General features: G+C 33.2%; 1 protein-coding gene across 1 annotated transcript; it reads left to right on the top strand.

Moving 5' to 3' along the window:
- Nucleotides 1-3,301: 3,301 nt before the first annotated feature.
- Nucleotides 3,302-6,972, top strand: LOC109112531 (major histocompatibility complex class I-related gene protein-like). Its single transcript, XM_042712282.1, has 4 exons — nucleotides 3,302-3,699; nucleotides 5,378-5,641; nucleotides 5,741-6,019; nucleotides 6,602-6,972. Exons 1-4 carry the CDS (start codon nucleotides 3,633-3,635, stop codon nucleotides 6,970-6,972), a joined length of 981 nt encoding a protein of 326 aa, XP_042568216.1. The 5' UTR covers nucleotides 3,302-3,632.
- Nucleotides 6,973-17,488: the final 10,516 nt, after the last annotated feature.

The following is a 17,488-nucleotide window of genomic DNA, read 5'->3' as shown; positions in this document are numbered from 1 at the left end:
TACTGGGGTGCCTCAGGGCTCAGTTCTTGGACCACTTCTCTTCTCTGTCTACATGGCATCATTAGGTTCTGTCATTCAGAAACATAGCTTTTCATACCACTGCTATGCTGATGACACTCAACTCTACCTCTCATTCCATCTTGATGATCCGACGGTAGCTCCTCGCATCTCAGCTTGTCTAACAGACATTTCTTGCTGGATGAAGGACCGTTACCTTCAACTCAACCTTGCCAAGACAGAACTGCTTGTGGTTCCAGCAAACCCATCGTTTCATCACAATTTCACCATCCAGTTATGCACATCAACCATAAAGCTCCTTCAAAACAGCCAGAAACCTTGGAGTTATGATTGATGATCAGCTAACTTTCTCAGACCACATTGCTAAAAACTGTTCGGTCGCTGCATATTGGCTGCTTTATTCAACATCAAGAAGATCAGGCCCTTTCTTTCAGAACATGCTGCACAACTCCTTGTTCAAGCTCTTGTTCTGTCCAGGCTGGACTATTGCAGTGCTCCCTTGGCTGAAAAGAATACACGTCACACCTCTGTTTATCAATTTGCACTGGCTACCAATAGCTACTCACATAAAACTCAAGGCATTGATGTTTGCCTACAAAACCACCACTGGCTCTGCACCCCATACCTAAATTCATGACTTCAGACTTATGTGCCCTCTAGAAGCTTGCGTTCTGTAAGTGAATGTCACTTGATTGTGCCATCCCAAAGAAGCACAAAGTCACTTTTATGAACTTTTAAATTAAATGTTCCCTCCTGGTGGAATGACCTGCCCAACTCAATCCGAGCAGCTGAGTCCTTAAGCCGCCTTTCCACATCCTCCAACGAAAAAAAACAGACAGAAAGTAATTCATTCACAACCAAAAGAAATTAGTGAGCTACCTGAATTTAGAATCAAAAGATCATACTCACATTCCAAAATTTCGGATTCGATTTGAGCTTTGGATACGTATTTGAACTTCTGCGGCTAGACTGTATGCGACAGCCCGACCGGAGGTGCTTTATTCTAATCAAAACTATCGGCACGAGGTCATAATTACCAATATTTTGTTCACTTTAACATTATTCTTTAAACACTATTTCTGAGAAATGGTGCTTTAGAATAATTATGGCAGAAAATAAATTATTATTTTAATTATTAAATCATTTACCATTTGATTAGCCCCATAAAACCTACTGTTTTTATTTTGGAGGGGGGGGGTCATCTGATTTGTAACGATGCATTCATACATTAATTATATTCATTAAAATTATTCATTTTACCATGGTAAATATGCCGAGGTGACGGTTGCTGCACGACCAGTTTGAAAGTTCTGCGCGAGAAATGCAAAAGTCATTGTCCAAATGTCAAAGTCCACTTTAGAAATCCTCAATAAGCCACCTCCAAAAACACACGTATTAAAACACATCTATCTAAATTTCTTAAAAAAAAAAACCTAACTAGCTTTCTAATATTTTTGTATTCTGTCTGCTCTATTCTCATTCAATACACAATTTAACTAGCTTTCTAATATTTTTGTATTCTGTCTGTTTTCTTTTCATTTATTATACAATTAACAAAAGCAAAAATAAAAAGACCTCTAACACTAGCTTGCTCTATTCTTTTTCTATTCTGTCTGTTTTCTTTTTATTTATTATATTAATTAAAAGCCCTTGCTACGTGTACTGCATTTAAGCTAACTGAGCCTTGTTATAGCACTTGTATATCATTGCTCTTTTGTTGATTTTGATTGCTTCCATTGTCCTCATTTGTAAGTCGCTTTGGATAAAAGCGTCTGCTAAATGACTAAATGTAAATATAATGTAAATGTATATATAACTGTTTACATATTTGGTACACTGTGTGTTAGCTAGGAAAATCCTAAATCACATAATTTTCCACTTCACAGGACTGGTGTGACCGCCGCTGAAATTCTGTTCTTGGTAATGAAAATGAAGGCAGACTTCGGCACCTAATATGACAAAAGACAAAGTCACTCAATGCTCTTGACTAAATAACTTTTTTTAACTTTAACTGTGAGGACTATTTATACAGTGAAGACTATCCAGTGTTATTTTACATTTGATTATTTCTTTCAAATCCTGCAGTATTTCTGTACCTGAATATTAGTGTTAGATCTACCTGTCAGTAGAATGTCTAAATTGGGGTATCAAAATAAAGTGTTAACAGAAATGTCTGTCTGGCAAAAAAAAAAAAGTTATAAAGCGGTCAACTTGTGAGTAAAACTTTCCTCCTTAAATATCAATATCGAAACTGTTTATATAGGCCTTCAGCTTCCCTCAGTAACCACTTCTTCCTGTGGATGTGGTGAAGTTTTTGAAGAGTGTTTGCAGCACTCTTTGACAGCTTTGCTTACTTGAGAGTCAAATGCATGGAGCTCAACACACGCAAAACAGTCGAGATGATTGTGGACTTCAGGAGGAACCCCCCTGCACTCCCCCACTCACAATCATGAACAGCACTATGGTTGTTATTTAGGTTCCTGGGCACCACCATCTCTCAGGACCTGAAGTGGGACAATCACATTGACTCTGAACTGATATTGCTAAAAAGAGGCTGTATTTCCTTCGCCAGCTAAGAAAGTTCAACCTGCCACAGGAGCTGCTCACACAGTTCTATTCCGCCATCATTGATTCTGTCCTGTGTTCATATATGACTGTTTGGTTTGGCTCAGCCAGCAAATCAGACATCAGAAGCCCCCCTGCCAAACCTCCAAGATCTTTACACCTCCAGAGTGAGGAAAAGGGCTGGTAAAATCACTCTGGACTCCACACACCCATAAAACCACCTCTATACTGAGACTGTACATCTGGAAATAACTTCTCACACTTTTCATCTGTAAATAGCACATATGTGCATTCATAATTACATAACTGGTACCTTCTTGGTTATCTTACAACCATAAATGTTTATACTGAAGATGTTGAGATTTTAAAATTATATTAAAAAAAAAATTATCATCAAACAACCCCATAAAAAATTTCAAACACAAAGAAACCAAAAAAACAAAAAAATACTACTAGAATACTACATATTTGGTACACTGTGTGTTAGCTAGGAAAAAACATAAATCACATAATTTTCCACTTCACAGGACTGGTGTGACCACCGCTGAAATTCTTTTCTTGGTAATGAAAATGAAGGCAGACTTTGGCACCTAATATGCTTTTTTTGTATTATTTTACTTATTCCTACAGGCTCTGGGCTCATAATGCAGGTAATTTCCACAAACATTTCAGAGTGAAAGACACTCAGGACATTACCTATAATGTATCTCTACGCGATTTAAGTCTTGCCAATGTAAACATTCAAGAGATTTTACACCATTCAAGTGCAAGAAGATGCAAAAGAGAACTCAGTTCAGTACAGTAGATCTACCCGTTAGCAGAATGTCTAAAGTGGGCTATCAAAAAAAAGAGTTCTCAGAAATGATCAAATATCTGTCTGGAAAAAATGAATGAATGAGGCGGTCACCTTGTAAGTAAAACTTTCCTCCTTAAACATCCTGTTGAAACCGTTTATATAGACTTGCAGCTTCTCTCAGTAACCACTTCTTTCCTGTCGATGTGCTGAAGTGTTTGCAGCACTCTGACAGCTACGCTTATTTGAGAGGCAAATGCATGGATTTTTGTCCATAATGAAGCTCATCATTTTCTTCATCTGCGTACTTTTCGTTTACTCAGGTGAGATTAACAATAAATAATTAGGGCTGAATTCTCTTTCAGCTAACCAAGTAAATCCAAATTTAGTTTTAGTTTTTTTTTTTTTTTTTTTTAAGAAAAAGAACATCTTTAATATCTAATTTAGTTTTATCTTTGAATAATTAAATTTGGCTTTCTCCATGAATATAGCCACAGAAGATGGCTTGGCATTAAAAAGAAAGATTTCTGTCAGCAAGGTGTGTTGAACTCAGTGTTACTTTAGCTTTATTAATATTTTGAATCAGTGTTTATTTTTATATGTTTCTTTTTCTTGATAATTTTTGTTACAATTTTTAGTAATTTTATTGTGTGCTTTTGGTCATTTTATTATTTTTTGTTGTTGTATTTTTTAATATTGCTATTTTAATTTTTATGTATTTCCAATGTAAACTTAGTTAATTGCCAGGCAACGGTTTTAAATTTTAAAGCTAATGTTTATATTATATTTATTATCAATTTTGTTTTATTTCAGCTTTATTTTAATTAACAGAAATCTTTTTAATATTTTTTAGCTATCAATAATATCCCTGAAAATACCCTTATCTAATTTTCTCATATACAAAACAATTTATTGTTATTATTATCATTATTGTTTATTTACATATTTTATTCCTTTTTATTTTATTATTTATCTAGTACTATATAGTGTTGCACAATATACTCAGCAATAAAAATGTAACAAAAAAAAAATCACTAAAAACTGTGCGATTCCTCATTTCACTAATACCAGTACTTTAAGAATGGCTTTTTTAAAAAAAGACATAATACCTCAGATTTGTCAAAACGCGACACAGCACAACAGTGTGTTCACATCTCCTCCACAGCCCCCATTAAAACAACACAAACCAAACATTAAACATATGCTCAAAGTTACTGTACTGTGATTAAACTTACTGCATCATACTGTGGAATATATTACAGCAACTTACTTGCCAATTGCTGCCAGCAAGTTACTGTAAATTTCATAGAATCTTTTTTTTTTTTTTTATAGTGTAGTGTAAAAAACTACTGAAATGCTACTTAAACTTATAGTTATTATTCTTCTGGGACTAAAATGTATCTATCTGTACCTAAAATGTTAATCAAACAACAAAATAAAAGAAAATTTACCCTCTGATATTGACTAATTTCAGTAGCATTAATAAGGACCAGTGTATGAATATTTAATTCACACAGTAAAGATTATGCTTTTTTTTTTTTTTACATTTTGTCTACTTCATTCAGTTTCTACATAATGTCCACACAACACAGTCTACTTATAAATAGATTACAACAGTACCAAAAAACAAAATAGACACAATTATTATTATTTTTTTAAATTACATTAATTTTGTTAAAAAAAAATTAATAGATAACACAGTTGCATCTGTCTGAGAAACTTTACATTCAAATTTTGAGCTTTTAAAACTACTAATTATAAGATTATTACTGCTTCAAACTATCTATCAATCCTCAAGATTTGAAGCAACTACTTCAAACTTTCAGGCTAGGCTTTCTCAAGCCAACCTACAGTTTGTCTTGACAAACATTATCTGGTTTATGATGAACCTGCTGAAGTATTGATGTGAAATTAAAAGAAAAAACTGAACGACTCAAACAGTGATTTGATTTATGACGCTGTATTTGGTGTTTAACTGTGTTTGTCTTTTTGCTTGTTCAGAGAGGCACACCTTCACCATAACTTACACTGAAATAAATGGACAGACGATTGCAAGAATTCCAAAGGTTTCTGCTGTAGCTACACTGGATGGACTGCAGATTGATTATTATGATAGTGTGAGAAAGAAGCTGATTCCCAAACCGAACTGGATGACAATTGAATCCAGAAACATATGGAAAGATTACACTGAGATCAGAGAACAAGTGCGGCAGATCAACAAAATTAACATTACTGTTCTAATGCAGCAGTTAAATCAGTCACATAAATATGAAACATACTCTGAACTACATACATAAAAAAAAAACAATGATCTTTTTACAGTAAAAAAGAACAGATCTTATAGCACCTCCTTTTCTTTCTCAGGTGTTCATGTGTATCAGAGGATGTATGGATGTGTTTGGGATTATAAGACTAATGATTCAGATGGATTTGATCAGCATGGTTATGATGGAGAAGATTTTATCACACTGGACCTGAAGAAGCTCAGATACAACTCACCTGTACCGCAGGGAATCCCCATAGTGCAGAAGTGGAACAATGATAGTCAACAACTACAATTACTGAAACAATACTGCGAACAAGATCGCATTGACTGGATAAAATATTTCTTGGAATTAGGGAAAGATGCTTTAGAGAGAAAAGGTAGCTTTTCTTCAAGAAATTCACTTTGTTTTATCAAGTGGATTATTTTTGATTATAATAAATTAGTCATTGGTGAGATTGCTTCATTGAGCCTCTGGTGCTCTTCGTTCACTTTTGACCGAATAATTTAACATTTTGAAATTGTAAAAATTGTTGCTTCATGGTAAAACTGGATTTTAAATGCCTAGTCTCTATTTTAACCTGAAATACTGTATTAATTGAAAAATAATGGAAAAAATGTTAGAAAATATGTATTTTCAATGGGTAAATGGCATAAATGATTGCATAAATATTAGTTAGCACCATAAAATTCTTTTATAATACAAAAGAAAAAAAGAAAAAAATGTTATTGAACAAAAATATATAAAGAAAAAAAAGTGTCACTTTTGACGATGAAACCACAAATGTAATTCTCAAATGAGCACCGAAGGGTTAAAACAAAATATAGCTGCATTTATGTTTAAGTTGATCCTTTGCATAAATTTGCATAAGTTGATCCTTTGCATAAATTTGCATAAGTTGATCCTTTGCATAATTAAAAGTATTAAACTTTCCTATAAATCTTTTTTTTTTTTTTTTTTGAAAAAGTGTCTCCTTTAGTGTCTCTGGTACAGAAGAATTCCTCCTCTCCGGTAGTGTGTCATGCCACAGGTTTCTACCCATCAGAAGTGAATATCACCTGGTTAAGAAATGGAGAGGAGCACTATGAGGATGTGGAGCTTGGAGAGCTACTACCAAATGAGGATAGAACCTTCCAGAAGACATCTACCCTTCATATTCATCCAGACGAGTGGAAGAAGCACCAGTATGTTTGTGTGGTGGAGCACAAGACAGGGCCCATCCAGAAGAATCTGACTGAGGACGAGATCAGGAGTAACAAAAGTAAGTTAATAGTGCGGTATAGTGTTTATAATGTACCCATAATGCACTGTGAGGGTCGTGCCAATGAATAGCCACATCTCGCCAGAAGAGGGTGCCTGCATTTTCTGTCGTTTTATTTATTTTAAGGCATAATGCACACCTCTCTAAATGTATAATAATCTGAATGACTGGCTAGTATTACCGAAACTGTAATATTTCACTGTAACAGTAGTCAAACAGTTTGAACATTAAGGATTTATATGATGAATAATTGAGATTAAATGTTATAATGCTATATTGTTTTCGTTATTAATATTACCAGTCAATTTCCTTTATTTCATCTTCATTAAAAAAAACACAACAACACCATCTATCACCACCTGGTTATTTATTTAATTAATTAGTATAACAACATGTGACTGGGTTGTGTTTACTGCCGCACTGGTAACAGTCATTTTGGTTGACTACCTGTTGTATATCCTCCATGTTTCTCCAGACAACTGGAAGATAAACCAGTATTTTTGTGTGGAGGAGCTCAAGTGAAAGACCGTCCTGAAGATTCGTGATCAAGATTAATGAAGGTGAGTTGGTAATAGTGAGGTGTAGTGTTTTTATGCTTATGTTTTGGGTGAACTATCCCTTTAATGTACTACATAGTGATGTTAAAGGATTAAATTCAATATACACCTTATTGATGATACATACAGTACTATGCACAGCACACAGTTGCTTGTTAAGTGTAAAGAAAAAGCTTTACTATTTATTGCGTTGCATTCATATTGTGGGCTTATCAGCAAATGCAAACTTTCTTGAGAATTGCAACACTTCTGAGACTGAACCTAAAGTTTCTGGCGAAATGCAAATTTTTGCAAGTGAATGCAAAATGTTTTAAATAAAAATCAAATCCGTAAATAATTAATAAAAATCCAAATAAATAAAAATTAAAAAAAGCCAAAGCTTCACTAATGTTGAAAATAACCATTATAGCCGGAAATGATTCAGAATTATTGAAATAAATAAAATTGCAAAGACTCATCTTCAATAGCCATCACTGCAGTTACAGTTCTGGGAGATGACAAACTTCTGAATGCTAGTGTGAACTTACTCCAAAATGTCTTCAAACGTCAAGAAATTAGACATATTGTTAATAAATGATCTCTACGTGATATTTAAAGAACTTATTGTTCAATCAAACACTAAATGCGTAATCCAGTCTTCAGTAGCTGCCTATACATGGACCATAATAATCAGATCTCGTGTAACCACGTCAGTTGGAATAAACTGGACAAACCCAATTGAAATAAAATATACAATCACCTTATTCATATTTCAAAGAAATTCAAAATAAGAAACCAAAATCATAACAAAAAAACTTTCAAGATAACTTGTTTTTAAACAGTGTAATTCAAAATATCCCCCTTTAATCATTATGACATTACTTTGCAGAAACCAAATTGTGAGCAGAAAATCTGTCAAAATAAAAAGCCGACCTGCAGTGACAAAAATCTTTGAAGAGTTTCCTCCAACCGTCTGCACTTTCCTCAGATTTCAGTATAACTGGGTATCTTTACAGCACATGTGTGACCAAAACATGTTTTGTTTAGTTTTGTTTTTAAAGAAAATATCCTGTTATTATATATTTTTTGTACTTTTTTTTTTTATCAATTTCTAAGTCACCTAATTCACAGAATATATGTATCTTAATATCTAAAAACTAAAAAAAAATAAAAAAAAAATAAATAAATAAACATTAAAAAATCAATACAGTTCTTGCTGTTTTCTTTGTTTTTTTTTTTTTGAAATGAAATCAAATTTCAATAATAATTTAATAATGGTACATGCAATGTTTGTATGTAAATGATGTGTTTTGTATGTGTACAAACAGAAAAGACTAGACTGAAAAGAGAATGATGTGTTTTGTGTCCGGTGTGGAAAACAGAAAGATAGACTGAAAAAATGACATTTCAAAAGTCAATTTTGTTTTATTATGTATGATACAATTAGTATCTAATATATATATCTTTTTTTCCGATAATCCAGAATTACGAACTTTTACTGTAGTACCTGCAATTAAAAAAAGTCAGTATGACATTATAGGTTATTGGTTTAACCACTTTTACACAAGTGTTACCCTACATACTTATATAAAAAGCCTTTAAAGTTTTCTTGTTGATAATGAAATTCTGTTGCATTTTCCTTTTACCCAGAAGCCTTTAAACATTAAATCTGGACTGAAACCATGGTGAGAAAAATAAATGATAAGAATTTTCATGTTTGGGTGCACTGTTCCTTTAATGAATACAACACACCACTAGATGCATTTGACACCACTATTGTGTGTAGCAATAATAATTATTCATTATTAATATAATGTATATATTTTGTTTTTTTTATTGACTCAATTTACCTTGTTATACTTATACTTTTTTTTTTTTTTTAAATCTTTTAAGTTTGTAGTATATTATATAACAGATCTGTTTTTTTTATTTTTTAAGTTTGTAGTATATTATATAACAGATCTGTCTTCTCCCATCAAAATCTCTCATAAAATCACTAACTCTCTCATAAAATTAAACAAAACCTTAAAATTATAAAACCCTAAATTTTCCATCTCACGGTGCCAGTGTGACCGCAGCTGAAATATTGTGGCTCACCAAGAGATACTCAACACGTTACCCTCTCACGCGATTCGCTATGACACATCAACAGGAATATCAACATGTTTTTCTGTCTCACCTGGCCTCACCTCCTCTGCCCTCTTGTTTGAAACAGCGAGGGTCCCCTTTTTCTCTCTTCCCAGCAGGTTTATTCTCGATCTCAGTGGCCCTAGCGCTTGCAGCGTGATTCCAGCTGCCATTAGCTCGACGAGAGGTAGGGATGATGAGCGCCCTGGCGGGTAAACACACACATGCACGCGCTCCCGCTCCCCACTGCTCGCCGCGGGCTCCATCTGAGACTCACTGAAGATTTCCAAGCCCAAATTACATCTTCAGTTTCTCTCATCCAGCAGCCTGCAAACAATCCTGCAGCTCGAGGAGCTTCACAATGTCATCTATGACCTCTGTAGACAACCACTTACACTCACGTGCCTGTGCTCCTTCAACAGAACAGTTTTAGCTGTTCAGTTCTGTCGTGTTATTTATATACTTTTTGGCAGCCAGAAACTAGGTTTTAACATGGAGATTTTCCAACCAACTCAACTCTCCATGCCACAATTCAATTTTTTTTTCTATACTATAGTATTATTATAGGTGGTTGCTAGGGTCTTATATATTGTTAGGGGTTGCTACACAGCTGGCAGAGTTTTAATATATATATTTTTCCACACCTCATTAACTTGTGGCTGCCAGGGCATTGCTAAGGTGTTGCAATGCGATTTATATGGTGGTTGCTTGGATATTGTTACATAGATGGTTGCTAAGGTATTACTAGGTGGTTTCCAAGGTGGTATGGTTTGTTGCCAAGGAATAGTTATGTACTTTGGGTTTTATAGGTGGTTGCTAGGGCAGAGTTTTAGTATGTATTTTTCCTCACCTAATTAACCAGGTCTGTTGCAGGGTGTTGCTAAGGTGTTGCTATGCAATTTCTATGCTGGTTGCTTGGCTGTTGTTACATAGGTGGTTGCTAGGGGCTTCTGTATTGATAGGTGATGCTATACATGTGGCAGAGTGTTATATTGGTTGCTAGATGATTGTTAGGGTGTTAAAAGTGGTTGCTGTTACTAGGTGGTTTCCCAGGTGTTGTGGTTTGGTGCCAAGGAATAGCTAGGATGGCATTGCTACATTGTGGCTAGGTCGTTGCCAGGGTGTTATCAGATCATTGCTGTGTAGTTGCTAGGGTATTAAAGGGGTCATATGATGTAGCTAAAAACAACATTATTTGGTGTAATGAAATGTGTTTATGTGGTTTAAGGTTCAAAAAACACATTATTTTCCACATACTGTGCATTATTGTTTCTCCTCTATGCCCCGCCTTCTGAAACACATCGATTTTTACAAAGCACAATGGTCTGAAAAGCGAGGTGTGCTCTGATTGGCCAGCTATCCAGGGCGTTGTGATTCGCCAAATGTTTCAAGCGTTCTGACGGAAATGTTACGCCCCCTTAATCATATACTGTGATGGTGTGTCCCGGGCAGAAACCATGGGCATGACAGGACAAAAATAATAAAACCCGTTACAAAACGAGGCAGTTGTGTTGCATCCAGTGGGGACATAATTACTGATTATAAATGAATTTTATTGTCTTTTACGTGTTGTTGTTGCATATCATGCCACGTAAAAACATTAATACCATGTCTGCATTTGTGGGCGAAGAGAGAAACGACAAACAACAAGTGTACTCTACACTGCTCAAAATTTGCATTTGAATCATCAGTGACAACAATGTAAAATATGTTAACTACTTACATACTGTGAGTCAGAAGCGCCAGACTGTCCTTGCAAAGAGTGAGGAATGGCCAGCGGCTTGAGTGAGCGGCAGCCAGCGGCTATAACGAGTAATGGCTGGCGGATTCGACAAAGGAGCGGCCGGGGGTTGCGGAAACCACATGTGACGACCCCAAGCTGGACTCAGCTTCGTCCATGGTGTGCGCGAAGTTGATGTATTTCCTCAGCGACCAGCACGGATCATCTCCAGGCATGACGAAGCGGATATCGTCCTCTATTGGAAGGCCAAACAAAGTAGTTTCAATTTCACAATGAAACACGCAGCTTCTTCATGAAATGGCACTGGCGGCAACAACGAGAATATAAGGTACGCCTTCTTTCTTTTCGTGAATATCTGGGCAGTGTTATGCAAATCTTCCCACATAGTGACGTAGAGATGTGGGGGGCGCGTTAGAACAAGCTGTTTTAGGTGGGTGTGGACAAGTCTTAACTTTTATAAAGAATATCTCTTTGGATTTGAGACTTTAGTCTTTGCAACTTTACAGATCTTCTTTATGCACCAAGAGCTTGTAACACTCCAAAGAGAAAGGAAAAATTTAAATCGCATCATATGACACCTTTAAAAGGGCAATAGCTTTGCAGTTTGGGTTTTATGGGTGGTTACATTGGTAGTTGCTAGGATGTTATGTAATTGCTACATTGTGGCTAGGATGTATCTACAAGTTTCTTGTTTTAGTATTATTGTTTTTTGACATGTCCCTACCAATATCGAGCGACTACAAAATTGTCCCTAGCAATAATTTTGATTAAACAATTAAATGCCTGTTTTTTGCCGTTACATTGCCACCAATGCCAAAATCAAACCTACACCTTTGGCTAGAGTGTTCTGTATTGTTGTACTGGTGCTATTTGCTATGCAGTCTCTAGGGTGTTAGGGGTGGTTGCTGAGGTATTACTATTGTAGGTGGTTTCTAAGCTGTTTGGGGCTGTTGCTAAGTAATTGTTATATAATTAGTAAGGTTTTATGAGTGGTTGCTGGATATATCTACAGTGCGCTGTAGAGCTACTAGGGCATTGCTAGACAGTAGTATGATATTGTGGGTGTTCAGTTGGTAGGGTGTTGTGGGTGGTTGCTAGGTGTTTTCTTCCCCCCTCTGGTATCTAGATATAGCTTGAGTCCCTCCTTCAATGTAAGTCTATTGGAGTTTGTCAGATTTCTATTGTGTGGCAGGATAATTTGAGGCATTGTTCATGTGTGTGGCTCAGATGGTGAGCTGAAGTCTAATAGACTAATTCATTTTGCACAAATTGAACCTGAAATTGAGTCATTCTGAAACACCTCACAATGATCACAATATAAAATGACACTGATTCTGCTACGAGCTGAACTCAATCCGCTCTTGTGTCATCCCACAGCCGTAATTTGATTGGGTGTGAAGTGTTTTTTGACACATACAGAATTAAGAGCTATCGCGGTCATTCATTGGCTGTCAACACCTGGAGAGTTTTAACAGGAAGAGGAAATCAAGGCTCTTAATGAACAACTTGGTGATGGCCTCAAATCCATGTGTGAAAATGACACTGTATGTGTTTCACTGAACTAGATGTATATCAATGCTAGTGTGTAAACGTCCTTAGATAATTGGATTTTAATGATATAATCATGTGACCACACCCAACTGGGCGTGGCTAATGATTGGTACAACATGCAACTATATTGTAAACAGGTTGTGATAATATTTTATCCTAAACTACTTTAATGCATTATGCTGTTTTAACGTAATAACTTTCATAAGGTTGCAGAAAGTTTATGACATTGTTCGGTTTATGTTTTTATGACATGTTCTTTGGAATGTTTTATGAACATTTGTACAACATCAGATCTATTAACAATTCAGTTTTTTTTTTTCTTTGGTACACTTCACGTTTAATAAATGTACAAATTATGTAGTTTTAAATCCAAACAAAACGTTCCAGAAACGTTGCTGTTTGGTTTTTCTTAGGAAAATTATGCTTGCATGATGTATTCAAATATTACTAATACTAATAACAACCACAACACATAACACATAAAAACAAAAAAAAATATACACTTTCAAATTTTAATTTTAATTTTAATTTTAATTAAAAATGAAAAATACATATAAATATATAAAATAAACAAAATAAAAATTGCAGAAACGTTGCTGTTTGTTTTTGTAGTAAAATTACATTATAATGATGTTGCAAAGCTACATTTTAAAGTATTTTCACATTGTTTCACAATGTTTTATGCTGGTTGTATAAAATTAAGATGTTTTCATGACTAAATTAAACATTTGACTGAAAATAACTCTGAACAGCTAACGAGTGCTGCGTTAAAGACCAGAGAGAACGAGAAGAAGATGAGAGTGGTATTTGATTAATTTGATATATCATTTCAGTGACCAAACCATCATTAAACACATGTTTATTACCTGGGAGCCCATGGACAGATTGCAAGGCCGTAAACCGCCACCAGAAGCCATTTGTGAAGAGGACGAGAGATTAAACGTGAAGAAGTGCGGCAGAATGGTGTCAACGGCTGGTATATATAGATCTTCACCACACAACATGTATTATGAATCCAGACAAATGGGCTTTTGCTGTCTCTGCTGTACAGATGAGTTCATAAACCCTCGTTCAGCTGCGAAACAACAGCCTCGTGTGTGTTTATGAGCTTTCGACAGGGAAGGATGATCGTGAGACACTCTGGTCCCAGCAAGCACAAAACAGACACGAGGGTGAGGAAGTGAAGACACACCATTCATTTCTAGATGAACTAGTCCTTTAAAAGAGGATTTGTGTTTATTTTCCTCCATTTCCTATGATGAGGCTTTCACAAAGCATTCCTTGTTAGTTTTGGCTTAATTCCTACTATTTATGTTGTTTTAGATCCAAACAAAATGTTCCAGGGACGTTGCTACTTGTTTTGTTTTGGGTTTTTTTGTAGTAAAATTTCATTAGAATGATGATTTGAAATGCATCTGTGACATAAATGCTTAATCCTCTGAGGGTCAACTTCACATCAAACCTATAAACAAATGCATTTTTTGTTTCCTTTAATGTTTAATTCAAATGTGCAGATTGTTACTATGAAGCCAAATGAAATGTTCCTGAAACATCTGCGTTTGGTTTTTGTAGTAAAATTGCATTAGGATGATGATTTGAAATGTATTTATGACTAATGTTTCACAACTTATTAAATGTTTAGTCTAAATGTTTAGATTATTACTTTAAATACAAAAAATGACTAAAAATACAAAAAAAAAACTAAAAACAAATTTAAAAATAATTTTTGTAGTAAAATTAGGGTAGAATATTTCGATATGCATTTGACAAAAATGCCTAAATTTACCACATCAAACCTATAAACAAATGTATTTTTGTTTTCTTCTGTGATTAATTCAAATGTGAGGATTGTTACTATAAATCCAAATTAAAGATTCCAGAATTTTTTATTTTTTTTTTGTAGTAAAATTTAGGTAGAATCTTTTGAAATGCATTTATGACAAAATGGGTAAATTTACCACATTAAATCTTTAAACAAATGCATTTTTTTTAATGTTTCATTCAAATCTGCAGATTTTGTCGCCGTTTGTTTTTGTAGTAAAATTACATTAGAACGCTGTTTTGAAATGTGTTTATGACTTATCTCCAACAACTTTACCACATCATACTTATAAACAGGAATTGTCACTGTTTAGTTTAAATGTGCAGATAAACAACGGCCTCATGTGTGTTTATGAGCTTTAAATCGGTGAAGACGATCACGAGATGCTCGGGTGTCACTGAATGAAGAAAGACTTGTTCAGTTACGTCCAACAAGCACAAAACAGACACGAGGAGGCTCCAACATTAGTTATGATTTGGTGGCTTTCAGAAGCGATTCCTCGTTGGTTTCAGCTTAACTCCCACTGACTCGCGCCATTCTGTGCCCTCGGAGGGTAAACGCGGGAAGATGAAGTGGACTGTGAGGACGCTGCTGCCGGGCCTTTTGTCTTGTTTTTTTCCTAAATAAGAGCGTGATGCTGAGAGGAAATACATCACCGTTCCAATAAATGTGATGTATTTGTAGATACAGAGGTATTTGTCAAAGCAGCACCAACCGAAGCAGCTTCAGCAGAGACGGTCATGTTGTTCAGATGCAGCTGTTGGTTTCACCTTGAGGTCAACTCTAATTTAATTCACTGTTTCTGCTCTGGCGAGGAAAGATCACTGGCTCACATCTGAATTATACCGTTTTGGGTAAATCTTATTAAATCTATTAAGAGCATGTCTGGGTCATATTTTATGCAGGGCTAAATAAATAAATAAGATTTACAAAAATGAATATCTTTAAAACTGGTTAATTCATGTAAAAATCTCTTATATTTAACCTGTACTTAATTTATGTTTAAAAGGTTATTTAAATTTAACTCAGAATTATATGAATTTGTTTTTGCACAATAATGCAATAGAAAATAATTTTTCATTTTTATTATCTAAACACATTAAAAACATGTACAATTATTTTTAATATCTATATGTTTTATTTTATCTATTTTTTAAATCTAATATCAAAATAAGTTAAAATTAAAAATCGACAAAAAAATTCTGTCATTTTAAAAGGTTAGTTAAATGTAATTAAGAAATATATATATATATATATATATATATATATATAGCATATATATATATATATATATATAATATATATATATATAATATTGCAAATTAATATAAAATAAAATAAAACAATTGAAAATTATTTTATTTTTACCCATATTTTTATTATTACATAATGTATTTGCACATTAATGTAATTTTTATCTGCATGTTTGTATATATTGCACAATCATTTAGAATTATATTTATTAAAATATTATTTAGATTTATTAAATTATTGCTTTATATTTTTTCTCTATTTTTGTGCTATATTATATTGTATTTTGCATATAATATTGTTAAAGGTCAGTTAAAATCACATTAATAATTCACTTTTCTAAAATTGACAAAAATATATAGCTGTCTCTAAAACTGTTTAATTCAAGTCTAAAATGTTAGTTAAATATAACTTAACCATAATTTTATTCTTTTTGATTGTTAATAGAAAATAAAAATATTTAAGATATATTTTTATATATTTTTTATTTCTAGATTTATTCTATATTATGCCTATTTTATATATATATATTGTTTTGTGCAAGTTAATATTTAATAATGTGCTTTCCTGTTTTCTGTAGACGTGAGGATGTCAGCGCTCCATAATCTGGACCTTTCGATGCTCCACGGCAAGATGACAAGCTGCTACAAAACTGGAAAGTTTGTAAGTAAATGCCGACATCTGCCATCAAACAAACAAACAAACAGACGGGTAAACAAACCGCCATGAGGGCAAGCCGGGCGACTGATGACAATAGATAAATCAACATAGAAATTATAGAGGAAGTCAGAGAGAGGAAGGAGAGGACAGAGAGAAACCCAGAGAATAGTAACAGCTCTGTCAATATATATATATTTATCAATATATTTTTAATCATTTTGTGATTTCCATGTGTTTTTAAATACATTATTTTATATGATTTTTATATATGATTTGTTTTTAAATATACATTGAAATATATTATAAATTGCATTTTACATATTAAGTAATATATATAAGTATATATATATATATACATATAAGTAATATATTTTTATATTTTAAGTGTTTTATGTTAATTTCTTAGACATTTTATAGTAATATATGTATTTTAAACTACATTTCATATTAATATATTTTATTTAATTTTGTTTTTAAAAATATATATAAATAACTAAATAAATATATTATACATTATGCATTTTGTAAATGCATTATATATATTTTATATGAATACTTTTTATGTACTTTTGTTTTGATGCACATATAATGTTATATATTTTAAATGCATTTTAAATTTATATTGTTTTATTTGAATTTTTACAATAATTTTTATACATAAATAAACAACATAAAACAATAATATTAACAAAATATATATATATATTATATATAATACAAAACTTAAAATAAAATAAACATGAACAAAAATAATATAAATTTAATAAAAATAAATTATAAACTTAAAAAAAAAAAACAAAAAACAAACTTATTTCAGATAGTTTAAAAAAAAAAAAAAAATACAAAAAAAAATACAAAAAAAAATAAAAAAAAAAAATAATAATAATAAAAAAACCCTA

The sequence above is a fragment of the Cyprinus carpio genome, chromosome A22 (genome assembly GCF_018340385.1).
Source record: "Cyprinus carpio isolate SPL01 chromosome A22, ASM1834038v1, whole genome shotgun sequence".
NCBI lineage: Eukaryota > Metazoa > Chordata > Actinopteri > Cypriniformes > Cyprinidae > Cyprinus > Cyprinus carpio.
The sequence above is the reverse complement of the archived record's forward strand: the minus strand, read 5'-3'. Positions and strand labels throughout refer to the sequence as shown.

Bases quoted from the DNA above. Each gene is read 5' to 3' on its own strand.
- LOC109112531 (XM_042712282.1), top strand. From the start codon at position 3,633: ATGCATGGATTTTTGTCCATAATGAAGCTCATCATTTTCTTCATCTGC. The intron at 5,642-5,740 runs AATATGAAACAT...TTTCTTTCTCAG, and splicing joins GCAGTTAAATCAGTCACATA to GTGTTCATGTGTATCAGAGG. The intron at 6,020-6,601 runs GTAGCTTTTCTT...TTTTTTTTTTTG, and splicing joins AGATGCTTTAGAGAGAAAAG to AAAAAGTGTCTCCTTTAGTG.